Below are 26,010 nucleotides of genomic sequence, written 5' to 3' on the forward strand. Positions count from 1 at the left end.
CTATACACTACATACCATAAGCACACATATTAGATAACACATAACACATCCCCTACACACTCCACTCCCTGTGAGCGAGCTCATGGGTGGGTGGAACATATAAGTGGACTTATGAGTGGGCCTTATGGGCATACTCAACGTCAGGCACTGGGGCCCAGACCTTGAGCTGTGTAAGAGGCCCCCAAAAAATGGAGCTGCTTCCAATTCTCCCAGAACGTTGAATTTTGTGACCACAGTTGCAAACAGCCTCCAGAGGTCCTGTTCTACACCAGACCAGTGGAGCCAAACTGCAGCCCATCATCATCCTCATCTAATTGTAAGTAGGCAATCTAGTATATTATTAGTGACACTAATCTATAATTTACCTCACATTAAAGGGACACTATAGCTTAATGAAGTAGTTCTGGCGTCTATAGCTGGTCCCTGCAGGCTTTTTAATGTAAACACACACTGTGTGCAGCACTGGCGTTAGTTCATATGGCAGATCATATGGGTGGGGCATTGTGATGTCACATGGGGGGGGGGGGGGCGGCACATTTATATTTTGTCTAGGGCGGCAAAAATCCTTGCACCGGCTCTGATCCTGGGCAGGTGCACCAGTCTACTGGTGACCCACAGGAGGGGAGTGCACTGATTGCACTGCACTCTCCTCCTGCCCAGACCCGTCTTGACCGCAGTGCAAGTGCCCTCTGCCCCTAATTTACAGTGGCTCACACTCACAACAAGCAGTGCCTGGAGCCCTTTGCAGAGACGGGAACAAAGAGGTTCTGCGGCAGCTGGCCGTCCTGCAAGCATTACATTAAACAGCTGTTCCACATGCAGCCACAGGTGGCGTTGTGCTGGGAGACTGTGATTACTCTTCACTTCCTCCCAGCCTACAGAGCAGCGCATGGGGGAGAGAGGAGGAGGCATGATTTAATCTTGAATAAATCCTCTAAGCAAACCTTTATAAATTTGGGGGGATCAGCTGTGTTTCCACAGTTTATTGGTGTTTACTCATCTCTGTATTAATATTGAGGGATGTCTAAGTAGTAACATCAGTGTGTGTCAGCAGGGCCAGCCGTTGGGGTGGGCAAGCTGTGCGGTCACGCAGGGTGCCATGACAACAGAGGCGCCCGGCGGCAAACACAGCTCACAAGTTGGGTACACCAGCATATTTAATTTAAACGATTCGCTGGTGGTCCACTGGTGCGCACCAGCAGTAGGTGCAGTCAGATCATATCCTCTCCCTCGTGGTTCCAGCGCTCAGTTAGTGAGTCAGAGCACAGGCTCAGAGATTCTCAGCCTGTGCTCTGACAACATTGAAAGTCAGAGCCGTGAAGGAGCGGGTATGGCAAAGAGCTACTGATTAGCATAACATCAATATCCGTTATAAAACCAGAAAAAGGTGGGCATGGATGGTGAACTGATTTGGTGGCGCAATGGGACACTTGACTGGTTTTGCCCCCCAGGCCTAAGGCTGCCAGCCCTCCCCTGCTGTGAGTATAGTCTGTCCCTGCAGACATTTTCATAGAAACATTGCCTTTTCAGAGAAAAGACAGTGTTTACATTACTGCCTAGAAACACCTCTAGTGGCAGTCACTCACACGGCCACTAGAGGTGCTTCCTGTCCACGCTTTGCATGGAGGCACAGAATGTTCCTCGTGTGAGGAGATGCTGATTGACCAACGTAGCATTTGACCCCACCTCCAACCCGCCTACTTGGCTGAGATCATTAGAATCGATCATCTCAGCCAAAGGTGGATTTGGGGCATATCCGGTTCCGTGGATACCATTATTACCTTTTTAAGAGGGGCCGTCCACCTAAATAGTGTTTTTTTTAACACTATAGGTTCAGGAATACAAATAGTATTCATTGTATTAACACATATTTCAACAAATAATTTAAGTCAAATGAGCCTGCTTTTCTTACATTACAAAATATAAAAAAAAATTAAATACATATTATTATGAAACAGGGGCAGTTTTTCACTGTTCGCAATAAAGAACATCAGGAATGTAATTTGTTTCCCTATAACATCTATTTTTCTCAATTAGTTGCTCCCAATGGGGTTGCCTTATACACCATGTTTTCCTGAAATCACATCTTCTCCGTATGTGGATGGACAGTGCACGAATAATGCTTCCTGTGGAATTCGTCTGTTATATCTTGATTATTATTATTATTATTATTATTGCCATTTATATAGCGCCAACAGATTCCGTAGCGCTTTACAATATTTTGAGAGGGGGGATGTAACAATAAATAAGACAATTACAAGAAAACTTACAGGAACAATAGGTTGAAGAGGACCCTGCTCAAATGAGCTTACAGTCTATAGGAGGTGGGGTATTAGAAACATTAGGATAGGAAATATCAAGTATGAGTGAAGCAGAGCTGGAGGAGAGAGCAAAGCACTATCCCATAGGAGAGAGCAAGAGACAGGTATGTAAGGGAGAGATTACTCTGGGAGGCCATACGCTTTCCTGAAGAGATGGGTTTTAAGGCCCTTCTTAAATGATTGAAGACTAAGGGAGAGTCTGATGGCAGTAGGCAAGTTATTCCATAGGAGAGGAGCCGCCTGTGAGAGGTCCTGCAAGCGCGAGTTGGCCGTACGGGTGCGAGCAGCGGTCAGGAGGTGGTCAAGGGCAGAGCGGAGGGTACGAGGAGGGGCATACCTCTGGATCAGTGAAGAGATCTGGAATTGGGGTCTGGAATTGTTCAGTGCTTTAAATGTATGGGTTAGAACTTTGAATTGACTCCGATAGGATACAGGGAGCCAATGTAAGGACTGGCAGAGGGGCGAGGTGTGAGAGGACCAACTGGATAGGAAAATCAGTCTAGCTGCAGCATTCATTACAGACTGTAGCGGGGCAGTACGGCTTTTGGGGAGACCAATCAGGAGAGGGTTACAGTAATCCATGCGGGAAATTACTAGAGCATGGACAAGCTCCTTGGTAGCATCTTGCGTAAGAAAGGGGCGGATGCGGGCTATGTTTTTGAGTTGGAACCTACAGGACTTGGCAACAAACTGGATGTGAGACTCAAAGGTGAGACCAGAGTCAAGTATGATGCCAAGACAGCGCGCTTGTAGGGATGGACTTATGTGGATATCACTGACTTGAAGGGAGAGTGAGAGAGGAGGATCAGTATTAGGAGGAGGAAAGACAAGGAGTTCAGTTTTAGAGAGGTTAAGTTTGAGAAAGCGTGACGACATCCAGTCAGAGATGGAAGAGAGGCAAGCAGTGACACGTTGCAGGACGGCCGGGGAGAGGTCCGGTGAGGAGAGGTATATCTGAGTGTCATCAGCGTACAGGTGGTAGTCGAATCCAAAAGAGGCAATACGTTTTCCAAGAGAGGCAGTATAAAGAGAAAATAGAAGGGGACCAAGGACAGAGCCTTGGGGAACTCCAACCGAGACAGGGCGAGGGGAGGAGGTATCCTTGGAAAAGGAGACACTAAATGAGCGTTGGGAGAGATAGGAGGAAAACCAAGAGAGGACAGAGTCACAGAGACCGAGTGATTGAAGAGTTTGAAGGAGGAGAGCATGATCAACTGTGTCAAAGGCAGCAGAGAGGTCAAGGAGAATTAATATGGAGTAGTGACCTTTGGATTTAGCGGAGATTAGGTCATTAGTCACTTTGATAAGAGCGGTCTCAGTAGAGTGGAGAGGGCGGAATAACGGGTTACCACTTTTCTTGTTATCCCCATCTATGATATGTATCTAGGAAGACGTTTGGCAACTCTCACACCTAATAATATATGGTTTAGCATTTTCTCCATAATCAGTAGCATCAATGTCGAAAATGAAACATGCCGTAAACAATGAGGCATCCCATTCCATTATTTAGAATGTCTTTAGAATGACAAGGCATCATGGAAGCTGTAGATTCAAATCAACTGGGGATCTACATTTTGGGCACCTCTGGCTTAGATGCTCAGTATTTGTAACATTCTAACCATATTTTGCAGAGTAAGGGGGGAGGGCATGTCATTGGGACTATTAAATGGCAATTTACTCCTAGAAGAACGTCCTAATAAATACTGACTTCCGCTCTGAAATAACATAAGTGAAATAAAGGAAAAATATACTTGGATATAATTATGTCATTATACTATGGATTTGTCCAGCAGTGGCCACAGAGAACCAGCTGCCCTCCACAGCATCGGCAGTATGGGAGGTATTGGGTATCACCAGGTCACTGGGCACAAGGAACAAGTGGATCCCACAGAAAATAAAAACAATACCCTGGCACGAAAACATCATATATGAATCAGCACATGGTGCTGGGTTACAGTTGGGGCTGTGGCACCTCATAAAATGCTGGGTTAGAAGCATCCAAATGATTGGGGAGATTAGGGAGAATTCTGTGATTTAGCAAGTAACTTATAGAGTGAGCTCTCTGTGCCAGTTTCACACAGTTTGTACACCTTAAAAAATCAATGGGATCCATATGGTTCCTCATTTTTGATGCTTTTTAAACTATTTTGACTCCTAATTTAAATTAATTAAAGAACAATAGAGTGCAGAGACAACTCAGATAGAATTTAACTGTCTAAGAGTCCTCTTAGGGTCTCCAGTGACTGCCAGCAGAGATGCACTGTTCAATCAGAGTGTGTCAGGGTACCTGAAGCCTCTACCTCTAAGAGAGGTAGAGACTTAGAAGTTTATCCGTCCGGACGGCATGTCTCCTCGGTTCCTCGCGGTTCACCCGGTCTTGCAAACGCCGGCCGCGAGGGAGCCACTTCCTTTTATAGCAGGAAGCTCAGAGGCCGACGTCATGACGCCAACCCGGAACACCCTGTCACTCAAATCAGTGGAGACGAATCAGGACTCGCCGGAGGCGTGTCTTCTCTCCCTAACCAGCATACTTAACAGTGGCTATCTCATTCACTCATTGCCCTGTCGTGGTTCTAGTCCGCCTAGTCACACAGTGCTTTGTTATTCTCTTGTCTTTTGGTTCCGACCCGGTTTTGATATTTACCCTCCTGTCTTTCTGTTATCCTTGACCCGGCTTGTCTCTCGCTTACCTGTCTTCTCGTTCCCTCGACCTCGGCTTGTCTCTGACCATTCTATCGTAGTTATACGTTAAGTCCGGCCATTCTAAGGACCGGTATACGTATCTGCTACTCTTTGTACTCTGCGTGTTGGATCCCTGACCCGATCCTGACATTACGACAGGGCCATGGATCCTGCAGGTACAAATTGTCAGCTTGGGTCTCCTGATCCTAGGTTTGACGCCATGGATCATAGGATGGATCAGATGGCTCTAGCACTACAGGCGCTGCTGTCTCGTCCTATTAATCCACCTGAAGAGATGCGTAATATGTCTGCTTCTTCTGTGGGTTCAGGGCTAGAGGTAGCTACTGTAGGTGCTTCTTCCCGAGTTACCCCACCTGTACGTTATGCTGGTTCCCCTGAAAGGTGTCGTGGCTTTTTGAACCAGATTAGTATTCATTTCGAACTACAGCCTCGTTCATACCCTACTGATAGGGCAAAAGTGGGATTTATTATTACCTTACTCATTGAGAAAGCTCTGAGATGGGCTAATCCGTTGTGGGAGAATGATAATCCATTAGTCTATAACTATAATGCCTTTGTAGCTGCTTTTAGAAGAACTTTTGATCCCCCTGGCAGGAGGGTCAATGCAGCCAGATTACTGTTGCGCCTTAGACAAGACAACCAAACACTTGTGGATTACGCACTAGAGTTCAGGTCTTTGGCGGCAGAGGTAAAATGGAATGAACAGGCCTATATAGACGTATTCTTAAATGGATTATCTGATGTAATACTTGATGAGGTAGCAACAAGAGAGCTTCCCGAGAATCTGGAGGACTTAATTTCCTTTATATCTCGTATTGACGAACGTCTAAGGGAGAGACAAAATACTCGAGATAGAACCGGTAAATCTTCCTTTACACTAGCACCATCATTTCAAATTTCTGAAACCAAAAATCCACAGGTTTCAGAACCTGTGCAGTTAGGCCTTACTCGTCTATCAGAGGAGGAGAGACAGTACAGGAGAAGGGAGGGACTGTGTATGTATTGTGGTGCCAGAGGTCATGTACGTTTGAGCTGTCCCAGTCGTCCGGGAAACGCTCGCACCTAAGTTTCTCTAGAGGACAGACCTTGGGTGTTTCGATTTTGTCCTCTACTCATAACTACAAAGAACATAGACTCCTATTACCGGTCTCTTTAACTTGGGAGAAGGGAACTTTAGAGACTTTGGCATTGATAGACTCCGGCGCTGCTGAGAGTTTTATCGACCAAGAGTTTCTCACCAAACACACTATCCCATCCCAGTTAAGGAAGACACCCTTGGCTGTTGAAGCCATTGATGGTAGACCTTTAGTTGAGCCTGTGATTTTCCGGGAGACCATACCTCTTTACTTAACTACTGGTATTCTACACAAGGAGGAAATATCCCTACTACTCATTTCATCTCCTTCTGTTCCCATAGTCCTGGGATACTCCTGGCTTAAGAGACATAACCCCGTTATAGATTGGAGATCAGGGGAGATAGTTTCGTGGGGTCAGGATTGTCAAGAGAATTGTTTAAAGAAAGTGTCACCTCTTTGTAGTGTCAACTCACTTAATAACGCTACCGACTCTACCAAGGTACAGATACCGTCCCTGTATCAAGATTTAAAGGCAGTATTTGACAAAGGAAAGGCTGATACCTTACCACCACATAGGCCTTTTGATTGCAAAATTAATTTACTTTCTGGTACCATGCCCCCCAGGGGTCATGTATATCCTTTGTCTACGAATGAAAACTTAGTTCTAGAGGAGTATATTCGTGAGAACCTAGACAAGGGGTTCATTAGAAGATCCTCCTCTCCTGCTGGGGCTGGATTTTTTTTTGTTAAAAAGAAGGATGGTTCTTTAAGACCCTGCATTGACTACCGAGGTCTTAACAAGATAACCATCAGAAATGTATATCCGATTCCCTTGATCACCGAGCTTTTTGATCGATTAAAAAGTTCTAAAATTTTCACTAAGTTAGACCTTAGAGGTGCTTATAATTTGGTGAGAATTCACGACGGTGACGAGTGGAAAACTGCATTCAATACTCGATATGGGCACTATGAGTATACTGTAATGCCTTTTGGTCTCTGCAATGCCCCGGCGGTATTTCAGGACCTTATTAATGAGGTTCTTAGGGAGTTTCAAGATGACTGTGTGATTGTATACCTTGATGATATACTTATACATTCCAGGGATATTGAGACTCACCACGGACAAGTCAGAAGGGTTTTACACAAACTCCTTCAGCATGGCTTATACTGCAAACTAGAGAAATGCAGCTTTGACCAATCACAAACTACCTTTCTTGGTTATGTGATTTCTGGGGAAGGGTTTGAAATGGACCCGGAGAAGCTCCAATCCATATTAGATTGGCCTTTACCTAAGGGTCTCAAGGCTATCCAGAGATTTATTGGTTTCTCCAATTACTACAGACGTTTCATTAAGGGATACTCCTCTATCATTGCTCCCATCACCAATATGACCAAACAAGGGGCTGACACTAAGAATTGGTCTACTGAAGCACTTCTGGCTTTTAAGACACTCAAGGAGCTGTTTGCTTCCGCACCAATTTTAGTTCACCCTGATACTACACTACCTTTCCTACTCGAAGTTGACGCTTCTGAGACAGGTATAGGTGCTGTTCTGTCCCAAAGGTTGGGTGTAGATAAACCATTACATCCTTGTGGATACTTTTCCAAAAAGTTGTCAGGTACTGAAAGCAGATATGACATTGGTGACAGAGAACTACTAGCGGTTATAATGGCCTTGAAGGAGTGGAGACATTTATTGGAGGGTACTTTGCATCCTGTTACTATTTTGACAGATCATAAAAACTTATCCTATATTGGAGAGGCTAAACGACTATCATCTAGACAGGCTCGTTGGTCCATATTTCTCACTCACTTCAACTACGTACTCACATATAGGCCAGGTTCTAAGAATTCTAAAGCCGACGCCTTATCTCGCCAGTATGAACCTGCTGCCGTATCTGAGCCGGTTTTGTCCTCTATAGTACCCAAGTGTAACATTATTGCTAACACTACTCTCAAAGTCCATTCTCCGCTACTTGATCAGATAAGGAGCTTGCAGCATCTGGCACCTAGACTGACTCCGGCTTCCAGACTTTTCGTTCCTCCTGAACTCCAATTGGAGCTCTTACAGTGTCTTCACGAGAGTAAGGTGGCCGGTCATCCGGGTGTTCGCAAGACGTATTCTTTGATCTCCAAAGATTTCTGGTGGCCTTCGCTACGGAAGGATATTAAGGATTTTATCGGAGTTTGTGTGGTCTGTACTAAAACTAAATTACCGCATTCGCTTCCTTGTGGTCTCCTGCAGCCTCTGGAAATTCCTGGCAAACCTTGGTCCTGTGTGGCAATGGACTTTATTGTGGATTTGCCTGTTTCTAAAAAGCACACTGTTATCCTCACCGTAGTCGATAGGTTTACCAAGATGGCACATTTCGTACCGTTGCCTAAACTCCCGACTTCTCCTGAATTGGCGGAAATTTTTGCTAAAGACATTTTTCGCTTGCATGGGATTCCCTCGGAGATCACTTCTGATAGAGGTTCCCAATTTGTTTCACGATTCTGGAGATCATTCTGTTCTCAATTAGGCATCAAATTGAATTTTTCCTCCGCCTATCATCCTCAGTCTAACGGAGCTGCCGAGCGTACCAACCAGAAGATTGAGCAATACCTACGTTGTTTTGTTTCCGAACACCAGGACGATTGGGTCGGTTTGATTCCTTGGGCGGAGTTTGCGCACAACAATCTCGTTTGTGACTCTACGCATTCAAGCCCCTTCTTCATGAACTATGGCTTTCACCCATCTATTCTTCCCTCGGTTTCTCCTTCCCAAGGAGTGCCGTCGGTTGATGTCCATGTGGCCAATTTGAGGAAGTTGTGGGATCAGACTCGACAGATTCTTCTACACAATTCTATGCTGGTTAAGAAACATGCTGACAAACGTAGAAGGGCGGCTCCGAATTTTGTTCCAGGCGATAGAGTTTGGTTGAGTACTAGGAATATTCGCCTTAAAGTTCCTTCCATGAAATTCGCTCCTCGTTATATTGGCCCCTACAGGATCTTGACTCGAATTAATCCAGTGGCGTATCGTCTAGCTCTCCCAGCCGCTTTACGCATCCCAAACTCCTTTCACGTGTCATTGCTGAAACCTCTAATCTGTAACAGATTCTCCTCCACAATCGCCCCTCCGCGCCCTGTTCAGGTGGAGGGTCAGGAGGAGTATGAGGTTAACTCCATTATTGATTCTCGTGTCTCCCGGGGGAGAGTACAATATTTGGTTAACTGGAGGGGTTATGGTCCTGAGGAGAGGAGTTGGGTACCACAAGAGGATGTTCATGCTCCTCACCTTCGCAGGGCATTTCACTCTCGCTTTCCATCTCGCCCCGGCTCCTTCCGCCCGGTGGGCGTATCTGAGAGGGGGGGTACTGTCAGGGTACCTGAAGCCTCTACCTCTAAGAGAGGTAGAGACTTAGAAGTTTATCCGTCCGGACGGCATGTCTCCTCGGTTCCTCGCGGTTCACCCGGTCTTGCAAACGCCGGCCGCGAGGGAGCCACTTCCTTTTATAGCAGGAGGCTCAGAGGCCGACGTCATGACGCCAACCCGGAACACCCTGTCACTCAAATCAGTGGAGACGAATCAGGACTCGCCGGAGGCGTGTCTTCTCTCCCTAACCAGCATACTTAACAGTGGCTATCTCATTCACTCATTGCCCTGTCGTGGTTCTAGTCCGCCTAGTCACACAGTGCTTTGTTATTCTCTTGTCTTTTGGTTCCGACCCGGTTTTGATATTTACCCTCCTGTCTTTCTGTTATCCTTGACCCGGCTTGTCTCTCGCTTACCTGTCTTCTCGTTCCCTCGACCTCGGCTTGTCTCTGACCATTCTATCGTAGTTATACGTTAAGTCCGGCCATTCTAAGGACCGGTATACGTATCTGCTACTCTTTGTACTCTGCGTGTTGGATCCCTGACCCGATCCTGACAGAGTGGAGAGAGAATTTAGTGACCACAAGAGCTGACACTTACCTGTGATGGAGAGACTTCTCAGTGTAAAGATGCTGTGTTTGGAGTCCAGTAGGCAGTGTGCACTTACAGAAAATCTCAGAGGAATTTGTGACATTTGTCGGCTACCTCCTTTCTAAACTTTCCAAACCCAGGTCACATCCTTCCCTCTTCCCTGTATGTTATTTACTCTTTACCTGTTTATTCATAAAAAATAGTGCATCTTCTCCGTCTTTCTCTGGTACTCTTCTGTCTTGCCTTTCTAATTCCATTTGGGATTGAACAAAGAAATGGAAAAAAAGGAGAAAAGAAGCAGGTCTCTCTCTCTGGCTCTCTGAGGGCTATTCACTAAAGTGAATTTTAATGTTTAGGCTAAAGAATCTAACACTGAAGCATAGTTGACTTAGAGAACTTTTTAAATTGGCTATTTTTAACTTAAATTTGAAAATCACTTTGAATACACTTTAAATTCTCACTCTAGTAAAAAAAAAAACGTATGTCAATTCTTCAATCTGTTTATTTCCAAATCTCCTTATCACTATCCGCTCTGCCGTCTCCATCCCTCTCATCTCTTACCATAATTTTTGTTTAATTTTTTTTAAATCTCTCTCCCATGAACTATTACACTCCTATCTTACAGGGTTATTCACGAACGGGTGAATTCAAAGTAAATTTTAGATTTAAGATAAAATATCCACATTAGAAAATTCCTCCATTTCGGCAATGCTTTCACTGTGGCAACTCTGGTTTAGATGTGAAAATCGCTGTGAATTCACTTTGTATTCTTACTTTAGTAAATATCCCTGTTCATCCTCCTTGTCTCTTCTCTCTCCATCACTTTTATCACTTTCTCCTCTCACTTCAGACCAATCCCCTTCCCTTTCACACTTTCTTTTTGCTTTTTTCTTCATCGTCTTTCTGATCTCACTCTCCATCCTTTGTTCCCTTTTACAAATGACCTTTGGTTACCATTCATCTTCCATTTCCTTGCTCTCCCCTATACAATCATTGTTTCTCCAAAATCTCTTATTCCTTATTCGTAGGTCTCTTTCCTATTTCACTACCATGTAAGTTACATACGTTCCCGGCTCCTCTCCTAAGTTAGATACTCCTCTCTCCACTGAGAACTATTCAGCACTGAGAAGTTATATTTGTTTCTATTACTGTTCCTTGGGTGTTACGGGCGCTATCATACAGCCTCCCGGGAACTTCTCTGCATTGCTGACGGCTGACAGCCATTCTCAGCCTAAGCGCTTAGCCGGATACTTACCATGGTACTGATCCTGATCGTTAGGTTCTGATGTACAGGATCCCTTTACAACCACGTATTTATTTAGAGCTCCCTTACTCTAATACCTCCTTTTTATACGCTTTTCTCTATATCTAGTGCCCATGAAGGCACTATTCCATCGATTACTCACTCTTTAACCTTTCATTACTGTCAGGTTACTATGTCTAATTAGGGACTACGGTTACTGACGATTGTAGCCCCCGTCCCTATTATCACACGAGTAGATAGCTGGAGGGAGTCTTATATTGGTATATTTTCTTACGACTGTTACTTTCCGTGCGGATTGTGCACTCTTGCAAGTCACATTTCACTTGCAAGCTACGTTGAAACTGACTATCCCCAACTAGAGCGACTGATCTTTGGATCAGTTCAACCTGTCTGCTGCTTTATAGTATCGGGTGCAGGTTTACTATTTTACCTGCCATACACTGTTACACTCTCAGTCTTATGAGCATACTGAACACTGCCAGTGTCTCATCAGTAGCTCGAGATTGATACATTTCTTGGATGCATTTTTTGCACAGATATTTTTAGGTTATTACTGTTTCTCTATTTAGGATACAGTTTTCCTACTTACTTCTCTATGCATTGAGAATTCTGCATCGCCTAGTTTTATTACTCCCTTCTCCCCTCCCCCTCATATTTGTCTTTCCCTTCTATTGACTACGGTTGTATACACCGCATTAGACTGTTAGCGATGGTTAGGGTTATATGATTATGTATGTGTTTGTGCGTATTTTCTATACATTTTTGTATTAATAAAGTATTCTTTTTAACTGCCTCACCTACTCTACCACACATAGTTATATCTACTATCTTGAGTGACAGACTCTTCTCTCTCTGTTTTTGATAGGACCTGTAGTCCAGCAGTAGAAGGCATCTTCGAACGCAGCGGCGTGTGTTTTATTTTCATTTGAACTCTGTATTTTCTTAAGAGCAAATGTCAAAATCAGGAACTAGGCAGCAGGAACTTTGACACTGTGTGTATAAATCACCCAGCTATGGGCAGCCTGTCTAAGGCATCTGGGTTTACCATGCTGGACATGGTGATCCAAAAGTAAGGCTGATCAAAATAGATATCGCCAGCAAGGTGAAATGAATTTCAGCTGGCTGACTGGCATACCGAAATTGGCAAAAATAATTTATGTTGAAACATTTTTAAAAAGAAAGGTTACATGGACAGGGTCTTTGCACCATAACCATTTTAGTGAGATGAAGTTGTGATTGTGGTTTGAGTGACCTCTTAAAGGGACACTCCGGCGTGTAACTAGCCTTTTCCTTGTTCGATGCACTGTGTATATATAACACACAGTCACATACCAATAAATTCATTCAGCTGTTTCTAACAGTAAACAGAGTGCAGAAGGCAGTGGGAATTCCCAGATATCAACCAGATATTGCATGATAGCTCTGGATGTGCATGCAGTGAGGTCAATAAAGGCTCTCTCTCATTGCTGCGGTGAATGTCTCAAAGTCTTCCATAGGAGAGCACAGAAATCTACAGCACAGTATGCGATTATGATGGGAGGATCTTGTGGTGCGCATGTGACATCACTGGCTGCTGGCATTGTGAGCATTGTGAGCACATGTGTGACATCACTTCTGTGCACGGTTAGTTCCACTCTCATATGTTTGGAAAAGCGCTTGAATTTTGGGTTTTTGTTATGGTTCACACAGTGCCTGTAGGATATTAATCAGTGCGTATAATAAACCTTGCAATCTGACTCGTTTTCCAAAACACTTTGTATTTTAACACTTTTTTTTATTTTAAAGAATCACTATAGTGTATGGAAAACAAAGCGCTTTTCCTGACACTATAGTGCCCTGAGGGTGCCCCCACCCTCAAGGTCCCCCTCCTGTGGTGCTGAAGGGGGTTATCTATTTATAGATTTGGACAAGATTATTAAGTATTATGCCAAATGCGCCACTGTTTGTTTTTGGTATTATAAAAAAGAAAATCAAATCATAGAAAAATAACAAACCTTGGGCACAAAATAACATCAAAATAACATCCTTGCTAAAGTAAGAGACTCATAAGTAACCGTTACACTAGTAAACAAAGCCTGATACATTGATTTATCATATGTGCCATGTTATTATATAGAGCTTTTAACCAATGATATGGAATGTAGCTGGACCAGAAAGCTGATTCTTAAAACAAGGATACACACAGCAATTAAATGTAATCCCAAGTTCCCCATAGATCTCCTGTTAGGGTGTGTGATGGATAAGTCTCTTGAATCCTGCAGTTAGCCCAGCTCAAAAACACACAGAATAGCTTAATTTTATTACATGACAGGAGGCTTCCTATTTTGCATAACTTTCTTTACTTATGCCTCCAGCAGCACAAGTCAATCAATCAAAAACTTTTAACCAATCCTAGGCCAACATAGCCTGTATATAAGTCTTTGGTGGGCGTGTCTATTCCTCTTTCTTTGCTGCTTCCGGAAGGCACAGGTCAGAGTACTACTTCTGAAATGATTTATTGACTTTTATTGACTTTTATACTGTTAGAAATTCATTGGTTTCTTCTATTTAATACTGTCAGTAATATAGTTCATTTATTTATTCTGTACTGTTCCCTCTTGCCCTACTTCTCCTCACCACTGTCTCCCTTTCTCCCTGTCATCTTTCCGCGGCGTTTTTACGCGACCGCGTTCGTTTTTTTGTGTTAGGGAGGTAATACAGAGACTATTCAGGAGAAGGGTGTGGGGTTGGAGGGACTATTCCGTTCAGGGCGACCTTTGTAACGGACGGCGGACCGCGATCATATCGCGGACCGCATTAGCGTTTTGGCGCGAACGGCGGCCATCTTGGATCTCGCGCTCGCGAGACCCACGACGGCCATTAGCGTTTCCTACGGTCGTTATTCAAACGACCCATCCTTAGTTTCTAATACTCGTTTTTTCCATACTGTGTATATATACCTTTGTCACATACAATCCTATTAAGGGCACAGTGCCTGCAGGCTCATCCCCTGCTGCACATATTTAAAGGCACAGTTCATGCAGGCTCATCCCCTGCTGAACTTCTTAAAGGCACAGTTCACGCAGGCTCACCCCCTGCTGTACATCTTAAAGGCACAGTACTGCCAGGCTCATCCCCTGCTGTACATCTTAAAGGCACAATACAGTTAGGCTCATCCCCTACTGTACTTATCAAAGTCACAATACAAGCAGGCTCATCCCTTGCTTTCCATCCAGAGTCACTAGTGCAAGCAGGCTCATCCCCTGCTACACACAAAGAGTCACTATACTAGCAGACTCATCCTCTGCTATAATACAAGTGCCAGTGCCAGCAGGCTCATACCCTGTTTCAAATCAAATGATACAGTGCCAGCAGGTTTCTTCCCTGCTAAATACATAAGTGTTGTATGTATGCAAGTGACTCACTGCTAGCAGGCTCATCCCCTGCTATAAATCAAGTGTCTTAGTACAAACAGTCTCACCCCTGTTTTAAAACTAAGTGACTCAATACTAGCAGGCTCATCCCCTGCTATACCATTATATGTGACTCTATATATGACACCACATTAATAGTGAAAGCTGTATCTTACGGCTTTTCACATATTTCGGAACCTAACACTCTTCTGTCTTCCACAGACAGACCCAACATACAACACAAGATGAGTGACTCACCACAGTTACCACCATCAGATTGGCAAACTATTATTAACTCAGCGGTAGCCGCCTCCGTGGAGAAAGCTATTGGCAGACTGCTCATGCAGAACCCAAAACCCGATACAGCTACTGATCTACCCACGGAAGTAATGGAAGATGTCCTCCCCGGAGACCTCCACGCCATAAAACGGCAACGGAAGGGCACCGTATCGGACACCCAGAGACATAGAGGCAAAGCTCCAGTGAAAAAGAGCCGCCAGGCAGCGAGGAGAGAACCTTCCCCTCCATACTCTCCGTCCTCAGAGGACGACGATCGCAGTCCCCCTCCATCGCTCGACATCATGGACGAATGGAAGGCGGAGGCTTCACACTCGGATGATGAAGACTGGCTAGATGTCCAAGGAGAAGACAAGGAATGCGATCAAGACACATACCTTGATCAAGAAGAGGGCACCTTCATAGACCCCCAGGGGACGGCCATGTTCGACCCCCGCACGATCCGACACCCAAGATCGACAGAATGGGGGTTGCCAGATCACCTGGCTCAGTTCATCCACTTCTGGCTGAGGAAGCCAATGGACAAGGAAGTCAGGGCAAGGCTTCGGGCAGAATGCCCAAGACCAACTCTACCAGACAAAATCGCAGTGACCCCAGAATTCGATTCTACTGTATCCCTGTTCATGTCCCGCGCGGGCCGAGACCCGCGGAAAGGGATAGAAAAAGGCCTTAGGGAATCCCAAGACAAGCTCCTTGACATCCTGGGTCCTCTAGCGAAAATGCTATACCTGGCTGACCTAGCCCTTTCCCAAGGCACTACACTGGATGCCCACACTATACGCGAATGGGCACAACGGGCTATTTGTATGCTGGGCAACACCAATGCAGCAATGTGCGCAGAACGCCGCAGAACTGCATTATTGAAAATGGACCCGAAACTGATGGAGCTGGGCAAGAAAGAGATGGGACCGCTAGCGAACGGTCAGCTATTTGGTGACTCATTCATAACTGAGCTCAAGAAACATGTGAGCATCTTCACCACTCTGAATAAGGCTCAGACCTCCATCAAGCAAGTATTTCGTAACACCGCACCACGCAGGGGAGTTTTTGCCAGGGCTGGTCGCCAAAGGGGCCGAGCCACCAGCCGATTCTGGCCTACAGGCCCCAGACACCAATCATCTCAAGCATTCTTTCCAACCTCGAGATCCAACTTCCAGCGAGGATCCTTCCGTTCAAGAGGCACCCGCACCCGTGGACGCGGACGCTTCAATGCAAGTGAGCATTCCCGACATACCTTTTCTATATTCGCACATGACTGCAGGCAGACTGTCTCTTTTTTCACAGGAATGGGAAAAGATATCCTCGGACAGCTGGATCCTCAATACAGTAGCCGGTTACGAGATCGAATTCTCAGACACCCCGGTACAGGACCGACGCCCACCACCAATAAGAGCGTCGGCCTTACACACCGAAATCATAGATACGGAGATCCAAACCCTGTTCGACAAGGGGGCGGTGGAACCCGCCCCAGACGATACGGGTTTCTTCAGCAACATCTTCGTAGTCCAAAAGAAAACCGGAGACTACAGACCAGTCATCAACCTACGGCAACTGAACGTTTTTGTCACCTACAGACATTTCAAAATGGAAGGAATCCACCTTCTAAGAGACCTATTGTCGCAACACGACTGGTTCACCCGACTAGACCTAAAGGACGCCTACCTATCGGTATCAATAGCTCGCGTCAGCCGTCCTTTCCTTCGCTTCACATGGAAACATCTCTCCTACCAATTCACCTGTCTCCCATTCGGCCTCAGCTCAGCACCATGGTGCTTTACGAAACTAATGAAGCCGGTAATGGCTTACCTAAGAGAGAAGGGCATCCGCTGCCTAATATACCTGGACGATATTTTGATATTCTGCGAATCAGCACCCAGGCTTCAATCTCAAACGAGATCCATAGTGCTCTTGCTAGAGTCTTTGGGTTTCATCATCAACAGAGAAAAATCTTCACTCCAACCAGCCAAGGTGGTTCAATTCCTGGGATTCGAAATAGATTCGAGAACGTGTACTCTCCGGTTACCCACTTCAAAGATTGCAACAATACGGAAAGAGATACGCAGGGTGCTTCGAAGAGACTCAATTCCGCTTCGCCTCCTGGCCAGAATCATAGGCCTTTTGTCATCTTCCATACAAGCGATCTTCCCAGGACCGCTACACTACCGGGCCATGCAACGGGCAAAGGCCCATCACCTGAGGCAAGGACAGACCTACGACCACTGGATCCCAGTGTCAACAGAAATTCGGACAGAACTCCGATGGTGGCTCCTCCACATGGAGGCCTGGAACGGCAGAGCCATATTCGGTCCGAACCCGGACTTCGTCCTGGAGTCGGACGCCAGCCTATGGGGCTGGGGAGCCCACTGTGCACAGGCGTCCACCGGAGGACCATGGTCGGAGGAAGAGAAACTCCTACACATCAACTGCCTGGAGTTGATAGCGGGCTCCTTCGCAATCCGGAGCCTGGCCAAGAACATGTCCAACTGCTGCATTCTCTTGCGCATGGACAATTTTTCGGCAGTCCGGTACATAAACCACCTGGGCGGAGCCAGATCACGGGCCTTGACAGAAGCGACGAGGGACATCTATCGTTTCTGCCTACCCCGCAACATCACGATCAAGGCAGAATACCTACCGGGAGTCAACAACCTCACGGCGGACTGGTTCTCCCGACATTGGAGAGACAGCAGCGATTGGCGCCTGGACACCACTACCTTCCACAGGATAAGACAAGTAAGAGGTCCGCTACACATAGACCTCTTCGCATCACGGACGAACACTCAGCTACCGAGGTATTACAGCTGGCTTCCGGACCCTCAAAGCGAAGCAGTCGACGCATTCCTCCAACAATGGCCACAAACGGGAGCTTACGCGTTCCCACCGTTTTCAATGTTGGCGAGAGTCCTCCACCACCTACGCAGAGCAAGGACTTCTCTAATCTTGATCACACCATTGTGGAAGAGCCAAGCATGGTTCCCGGACCTTCTAGCCCTGTCTCAAGACCATCCACTACTCCTACCAGTGTTCCCATTCCTCCTAGTGAACCCGGACGGGGAACCTCATCCGTTGATTACACAAGACCGATTGGAACTGGTGGTCTGGAATCTTTCCGGGGATCCTGGAATGTCTCAGGCCTATCGCAAACGACTAGAAACCTATTATGGGACTCCTGGGCACCTGGCACTAGACGCAGCTACCTATCCGCATGGAACACATGGAATCGCTGGTGCATGGAAAGGGACCTCGATCCCTTTACAGCACCTATTCCCTACATTCTAAATTTCCTGTCAAACCTTTTCTCAGAAGGACGAGCATACCGCTCAATTAATATCACCAGATCCGCCATTTCGGCGGCCCACACCCCAATAGATGGTACACCAGTGGGTCAAAACACCCTAATATGCCGTCTGCTTAGGGGCATCAGACTAGCCAGACCTCCGGCCCCGAAATATAACACTCTCTGGGATGTAGATGTAGTTATCCAATTCCTGAGGAACTGGCCGGACAACGAGGCCCTGTCTCTGAGACAACTATCAGCCAAATTGACTCTCCTTCTATGTTTAGTTTCTTTTCGCAGAGTCGCGGACGTTAGGGCTTTTGACGTAAACGGTTTCACTGTAACACCAGAAGGGGTTACCTTCACGGTGTCTCGCAGGACTAAGACGGACTCCACATCCGTATCTTACCCTTTTTTTCCGACGGTTCCGCGGCTATGCGTCGTGAACACCCTACTGCGGTACGTAGAGGTTACCGAAACGCTCCGTTTTCACCGATCGGGTCAACTACTGGTATCTTACACTAAACCGTACAAACCCGTAACTACCACTACGTTGGCTAGATGGGTCCGATGGCTCTTATCCCTGGCAGGTGTAGAACCGAATTTCGGGGCCCACTCGGTACGCGGGGCGGCGGCTTCGCGTGCATATTCGGCGGGAGCATCTCTTACGGACATCTTGCGCTCGGCAGACTGGACTAGAGAAAACACCTTCAGAGTTTTCTACTTTCGACAGACATCTCACGCATCTTTTTCGTTGTTACCACAGCGTTAAAAATGCAAAATAGGAAGCCTCCTGTCATGTAATAAAATTTGTAGATTATGTTAACGTAGTGTACGTATAATCTTAATTTTAATAATGACAGGAGGCGAGTATTTTCCCCCCCGTAGACATTGGTTTTATTCCCACCCAATACTCGCCATTCAGCATTTAACAGACAGTTATGACGACCTTCAGACCGATATCTTCATACTGTATGAAATCTCACATACACAGTTTCAGCATAGATATAACTGTAGCTAACAACTCAATAGACTTGTTAATGTAATTATCAGACTTTAGATATATTAATTAACTAAATTGGATATATAGGTATTGCATGCGGACAATAGTCCATTTCCACACCTTTCACCTATTTCTGTTTTTTCCAGCATAAGATGATTCGCATACCGGGCGACAACTCCTCTCAAGCTTCACTCCAAGCTACATTCGTTTAAAGTTACAGAGTTCCAGTTTAAAGGACACTCCACAACCTGACGTTACAGGATTTCACACATCAAAGAAAGAGGAATAGACACGCCCACCAAAGACTTATATACAGGCTATGTTGGCCTAGGATTGGTTAAAAGTTTTTGATTGATTGACTTGTGCTGCTGGAGGCATAAGTAAAGAAAGTTATGCAAAATACTCGCCTCCTGTCATTATTAAAATTAAGATTATACGTACACTACGTTAACATAATCTACAAATTATATACTTACTAGTAATAGATGAAATGTTTGCTAGGTATCTCCATGCATTATATGTAATGAAAGTCCCTAATAGCATGCTTTTTTCAGTTTGTCTCTGCTTGGCAGAGTTAATCTTGCACTATCCTTTATTTCTTTTCATTCTTACATTCTTCAGTCTTGTCCACATGGCGCTCAGTTATATTCTCTGTGTCTGCACCTCAAGTAGACATGTTGCTTTCTTTATCTCCTGGCTTTCAGCTCACGCGCCATCTGGCAGAGAGCGCATTGGCCACAGAATGTGAGGCTTACGCAGTCATTGCAGATAGTGCCCTGGAATACAAAATAGAAAGCAATCAGGAAAAGAACATTAAATAATAAAATAAAATAAAAAAACATGCATTCATGGTACTTTCATGGTCAGTAATCTCTGCATTGTACAAGAATTGAAAATTATAGGCTACAACAGCCAACATGTGACAATAGTCAAGTTGGAGAATTTCCAGATTTTTTTTACTAAATTGTGTCATTAAGTTTTATGCTTGCTACAGTTTGGAGTTTGAAGAATAAAGGAATGCACCATAACCACTACAGAGTATTCTGGGGACCTTTATTATAAGTAGTCAAACATTTGCTAATGGTTTGACTTTTTACCTGGGATCTGCCAGGTGGTGCTCCCTGCCATCTCATGCTGACTGTATTGGAATGCTAACAGTAAAATGGTAGAGCTCTTTCACTCCTCCCTGACTGTATGAATGAATAACCTGTGACCCCCAGAGAACATATTTCAGTGTCCCACCAGAGCAAGGTGGGAAATGCTACTCATGAGTTGCCTCTAAGTCTGTGATGGGATTTCAGCTAAGCCCAAAATTTAGTAGGCCTAAAATCTCCATGTGGCATATAAAACTACAGGTATCTGTTGTATCTGTTAGTTAGTTACATGTAGCTAAGATACTGTCATCAATGTACTGAGCATGTGCAAGAACTGAAACCACATTCCATTCTCCTAAAAGGGCCATGTTGCCTGTCCATATAAGGTGATCCTGTGTATCCTGTTTGTTGATTGGTGTAAGGGTACAGATGGGGGATGCATAGCTTATAAAAAGCCTCTACCCCATGTGCTCAGGGCTCAGACATTTTGAACAGGAGTTCAGCTGAGACCCGATCGGTGAGAATAAAGACCTTTACTTCCTGAACTAACCTGTGTCCGGACTCTCTGTGCGTGGCTTCTTCAGCGTTACCCTGTAACAAGTCTAGCTTTAAAGTAAACTAACTGACTAATCTATCATATGCCTGTATCCCCTCACACATAGTGGATCCTTTTTGATATGCAAAGTGACCATTAGCAGTCAGGAAACCATTGCCTGCCAGAGTCATATAAAAAAAAAAACATAATAACCCATAGATTAATAATCATGCCTCCTGTTTTATGTATTCCGAACAGTGAAAGCAAGCACTACAAAAGAAGTCTAAATATGGTTAGTGCAACTTAAGCCATTATGAATAAAATGTAAGGTATATGGTATTGCGTCATAGAAAGGTAATGTGACATGTCTATGAAATAAATAATTTGCAACAAATTCATATATGTAGGTATTATTGCAGTAGCAGGCACAGAACAGAAAATTAACTCAAATTTGATTGGTGTTTGTCTGAGAGCCAAGGAGTGTTTGGTGGGGGGGGGGGGGGAGGGGGAGGCATTTACTGTTCCTATAGCTACTCCTTCCCCCCACCTATACCACCACCAGGCTAGGTGGAAACATGAGATTAATGCAGCAGGTATAAACATGAAAATGAAAATGACTTGGGCGCTTACTATGGGACTATTGGTTTGTCATTTGAATGCACTGTGACAATTGTTTTGTTCATAATAAATACTCCTTTATTAAATTCTGCCTTTGTCTGATAAAGAATCGAGTTACCTGATTACACCAAATTATTACTAATTTAAAATTGCATAGATATTATGTAAATAGTTCTATTTGCACTCCAGGTACTCCATTTATAAACTGTCTTGATGATTGCAGCATTATGATATTTTTTATATTATAATTTAGTGTGGTTTGTGTAAAGAAGAGTTTTATCATTATACTCGATCTAGAAAAGACAAATATTGATTTTTAACCATTTTACTTTGCCAGAACCAAATTGAGAACGTGCTTGGAGTAGTGTGCCTTTATGACACATTTAATCCATCGAAAGTTCCTTTACAGTTTGGGAAGAGGTGGTGAGCTGACATTTCCAGCACACTTGCAGACAATGAAGGAACACTCCAAGCAGGTTAACCACTAAAGAGCCAGGAGTGCGATTGTCAGGGGTACCCTTCTGCTCCCCCATTGTAAGTAGTCTTATTGTTTTGAATGATTTGACTCCTGGTGACACTCCCTACCCCCACAGAAGCTTCCGTTAGCTAGCCTGAGCTAAGTTCTGCAACGCTTGACTAACTCGGCTAATCCCTGCACAGCCAATCGGCTAAACCTTGCACTGCAGATAGATGGAGAACAAGGGAACCTCAATACAAAGGAGGAGAAGCAGTGGGGAGTGCGTCATCATCTTCTTGGACCCAAGAAACACAATATATATATAAAATGTTGACACCAATAAAATACTGCAGTACAAAGGTATCCCTAAATTGCCTTGCCAAAATTATATAAAAGCCAAAGCAATCATGCCGATCATCACTGTCCTATTTAGGCAAAATTGATATTGATTAAAGGACCACTATAGTGCCAGGAAAGCAAACTAGTTTTCCTGGCACTACAGTGTTAATAGGTCCCCCCCATCCTCCCGCCGGGCTGAAGGGGGAGGAAGGGGTTAAATACTTACCTTTCTCCAGCGCCGGGCTCTCTCGGTGCTGGGGACTCACCTCCTCCTTCCGACGTCATCAGGTGAATGCGCATGCGCGGCAAGAGACACGCGCAGATTCAGTCAGTCCATAGGAAAGCATTCTTAATGCTTTCCTATGGACGCTGGCATCTTCTACCTGTGAAAATCACAGTGAGAAGCACGGAAGCGCCTCTAGTGGTTGTCAATGAGACAGCCACTAGAGGCTGGATTAACCTATATGTAAACATAGCAGTTTCTCTAAAACTGCTATGTTTACAGCAGGCAGGGTTAACCCTAGATGGACCTGGCACCCAGACCACTTCATTAAGCTGAAGTGGTCTGGGTGCCTATAGAGGTCCTTTAAGTTGAACTATAAACTCCCTATTTACAATGCGGTTGAGGTGGTGGTCTCCGGTTGCCTGAGAGAGACATATGATTAAGAACTATTCATGTGATCTTTTTTTCAAATCGGTTAACTCACTCTATATTTTGGAATACATTTACAGTAATTATGTCTGTGAGTTGCTGCTTTTTTATTACAGTTTGAGAGGAATATGGATGAACATTCTTCAGTTGTATTCCATCATAGTATCAAGGCTATATCATGTAGTTAATGCATAGAATTGGTGCATTTTGACATCACAGAAAAGGTGAAACACAGATAAAATAAATACCGGAATGCGGTATCGTTCTCGGATGCCGGTACGCATGGCTAGAACAGTGCCTGAAAGGCAAGGTAGACAGCAGCACTCGCCAAAATCTGAGGCTACTTTACAAGCCAAGCAACAGGGGAAACATGTTCCGCAAAGACCTGAGAGAGAGAGAGAGTAGACAAGAGCAGGCTTAGTAAGTGACAACAGAAGTATTCATGGTGAGCCTACGAAACAAGTGGTAGGATTTGGTGGATATAAAGATACATTGACCAAGAGTAATATGTGTGAAATGTAAATACAAGTGATAAACTTCAGCTCTATTTAGGTTAGATTATGTCTTAAAGAACACTCTAAGCACCATAACCACTGTAATGCACTTTCCCATGGTAACAGTCACTGTGAGGAACCCAAGGTCCTTCTGGTATGCAGTGACTTACAAGGCTGGAAGCTTATATTCCACATTAGGATACACATTTTGGACATTATTCATTGACTGAGAGTACCAGTTGACACCAAAGTTGGTATGCTAACGCAAAAATATGAACTTCAGCTGTACTATATCACTGTAAACTGGAAGGACAGAACCAAGTACGTGTCAAACCATTCCTTAATTTTTCATTGTTTACTAATGCATGGGGACTCTTGGCACTACAACCACTACTTCACTCTGTAATTAGAGTATCTCTTTAGATATTATAATCTGAACTTTGTAAATCCAAATTTCACGATACAGGGGTGTGTTGAACTGGTTATGGTAGTTAGAGTATTTCTTTAATAATGATGAAGGGCTCTTTTGGGACTCTTGTTGAAATGCAGTTGGAATGACTATATCAACCCTTTAGCTAGTCTTGCACAAAGCTTAAAAGATGGCCATCATACCAAGAGTTTTCACCTGGGACTTACAGATGCCAATATCATCGCAGCAGTCACAGACATTAGAACTCCACTGGCTGCCGGCTGTATATCCATGGGTTGACTGAGGCTGAAAGACGACTACATAAGACATTTTGACCTGCCAAGACAGCGTAATAAACATAATAGACATTTACAAAAGTGTAAATAAAAAGTGATAGCTCACATATAGAATTTGGAACTAAATCTATATTAAGTTTCTACAAGACTCAATCCTTCTAAAAGAGTAAATGTCTCCTTGGAGTATATCCATGACAGCAATTGTACAATTTTCTCCAAAAAAAGGGAAATGGATAACTCCAGGCTGGATTAATATTTTATTAGAAAGTAGTATTAGCTAGCAGAAAACAATTCCAAACATTCATCAATTGCTGTCTATGAAACTGATACATGTCTCCAATGGCAGGACTGTGACGGAACACCATCACTGAGTCCTATAACCCCATATCCACTTGCTTGCCTGCATTGTTTTCAGGTCATGCTTGCCTGCATTGTTTTCAGGTCCTCCTGAGTGCTATACCCCCATATGTCCACTTGCGTGCCTGCATTGTTTTCAGGTCCTCCTGTGGCCCTACCTGCTCCTAAAGGAGCAATAATAACTGGCCAGAGAAGATCAAGGAGAATCATACCTGCAGCCGGACTGTCAGCAAGGCAGACAGTGACTGCAGGGTCCACTACCCGGGAGCTACGAGTCCAGACTCGTAGCTGCCCAAAGAGCACTCTTTCCGGTGCTACCTACATGGAGATATCCACCGGAGAGAGACGCAAACTCTCTGGAACTATAAGTCGGCTTCACAGCCGCAGAATTCCATGACGGCCAATAGGAGAAGGGCTACCATTCAAACTGGTTTTGCACCCTTTCTCCCGATTGGCCGTCGAAATACCTTCCCTCCCCGAGCACCGATTGGTGCAAGTTGGTCTTGCGCTCTTTCTCTCGATTGGCTGGCGAGATACCTCGCCTCCCTGAGCACCAATTGGTGCAAATTGGTTTGCGCCCTGTCTCCTGATTGGCCACCACATGGTTTAGGTGCAGAGTTTTAATCTACTGGCCTAAACCAAGTGATTCCGTGGAACTGTTTTCGGGTATGTACAGAGCTGTAAGCCTAGACTCTACTAAATTATTTCTCGGGCTCTGTACATCTGATAGCTCTGCTATTTGCAGGGATCATAACTGGGACCAGGGTATGTGATGGGCATTACTGTATGTATTTGTTGTACTCCCAGAGCTGTGTGTCGTCCAGCTACTGGGGGAATGGAGGTCTGCTTAGTTTAATGGTTCCAGAGTGTCTGAAGGAAGGAATTAGCGGAGGTAACCATTCGGGTTACACGGGTCCGCTACAAGGACATTTCAATTTCGCTGTCCTTTCCAGTAATCTCTGGTTGGTTCTCTGCTGTAACACATCTGGAGATATCAGGGAACTTGTAACAAACTGTGGCCAAAAGACAATATTCACTCACTCTCCCCCATACACCTCCCCCACGAACTGCCATCCCAACAAACCCTTTGTTTCATTCCAGCTCAGCCTGTTGAGCCAATCAGAATGTTTTAACTGACCAGCGGGAGATATGGACACTCCGGCTTGGCTATGGACAAGCACCCCACACACTTTTCACCCTTATTTTAACCCCTTTCCCAGAGAACTAGAAAAGCACTTTTTTGGAGGTTATGTTACCCCCATCCTCCTGAACAATTGCTCCCTGTAAAATAGAGAAACCCCCCTTTTCTAGACCACTAGAACCCGAGGTAAAAGACCGCAAACTAGCCCTAACTGCCTGGAACTATTTTCGGAAAGAACTTTAAGTTAATTGAGTGGCGTTTGGACAATTTCTCATGGATCAAAGCGCTATTTTCACGGAATAGGCACCCTGATCCCCTCTTTCAGGGGATATATGA

The 26,010-nt window shown here is 44.8% G+C and overlaps 1 protein-coding gene across 6 annotated transcripts in view; it reads right to left on the bottom strand.

Moving 5' to 3' along the window:
• Positions 1 to 26,010, bottom strand: part of LOC134578179 (cornifelin homolog) — a 63,164-nt gene that overhangs the window by 13,519 nt on the left and 23,635 nt on the right. For 3 of the 6 annotated variants that reach the window (XM_063437195.1, XM_063437197.1, XM_063437196.1), the window contains exons 2-4: positions 24,108 to 24,216; positions 23,226 to 23,362; positions 19,895 to 20,058 (exon numbers count right to left, since the gene is read on the bottom strand). In XM_063437195.1, coding sequence (XP_063293265.1) covers positions 19,969 to 20,058; positions 23,226 to 23,362; positions 24,108 to 24,210 — 330 coding nt within the window. In that variant the 5' untranslated portion in view covers positions 24,211 to 24,216 and the 3' untranslated portion in view covers positions 19,895 to 19,968. Of the gene's footprint in view, positions 1 to 19,758; positions 20,059 to 23,225; positions 23,363 to 24,107; positions 24,217 to 26,010 lie in introns of all 6 variants that reach the window. The other 3 variants (XM_063437192.1, XM_063437194.1, XM_063437193.1) reach the window with 1 other exon arrangement.

The sequence above is a fragment of the Pelobates fuscus genome, chromosome 11 (assembly GCF_036172605.1).
Source record: "Pelobates fuscus isolate aPelFus1 chromosome 11, aPelFus1.pri, whole genome shotgun sequence".
NCBI lineage: Eukaryota > Metazoa > Chordata > Amphibia > Anura > Pelobatidae > Pelobates > Pelobates fuscus.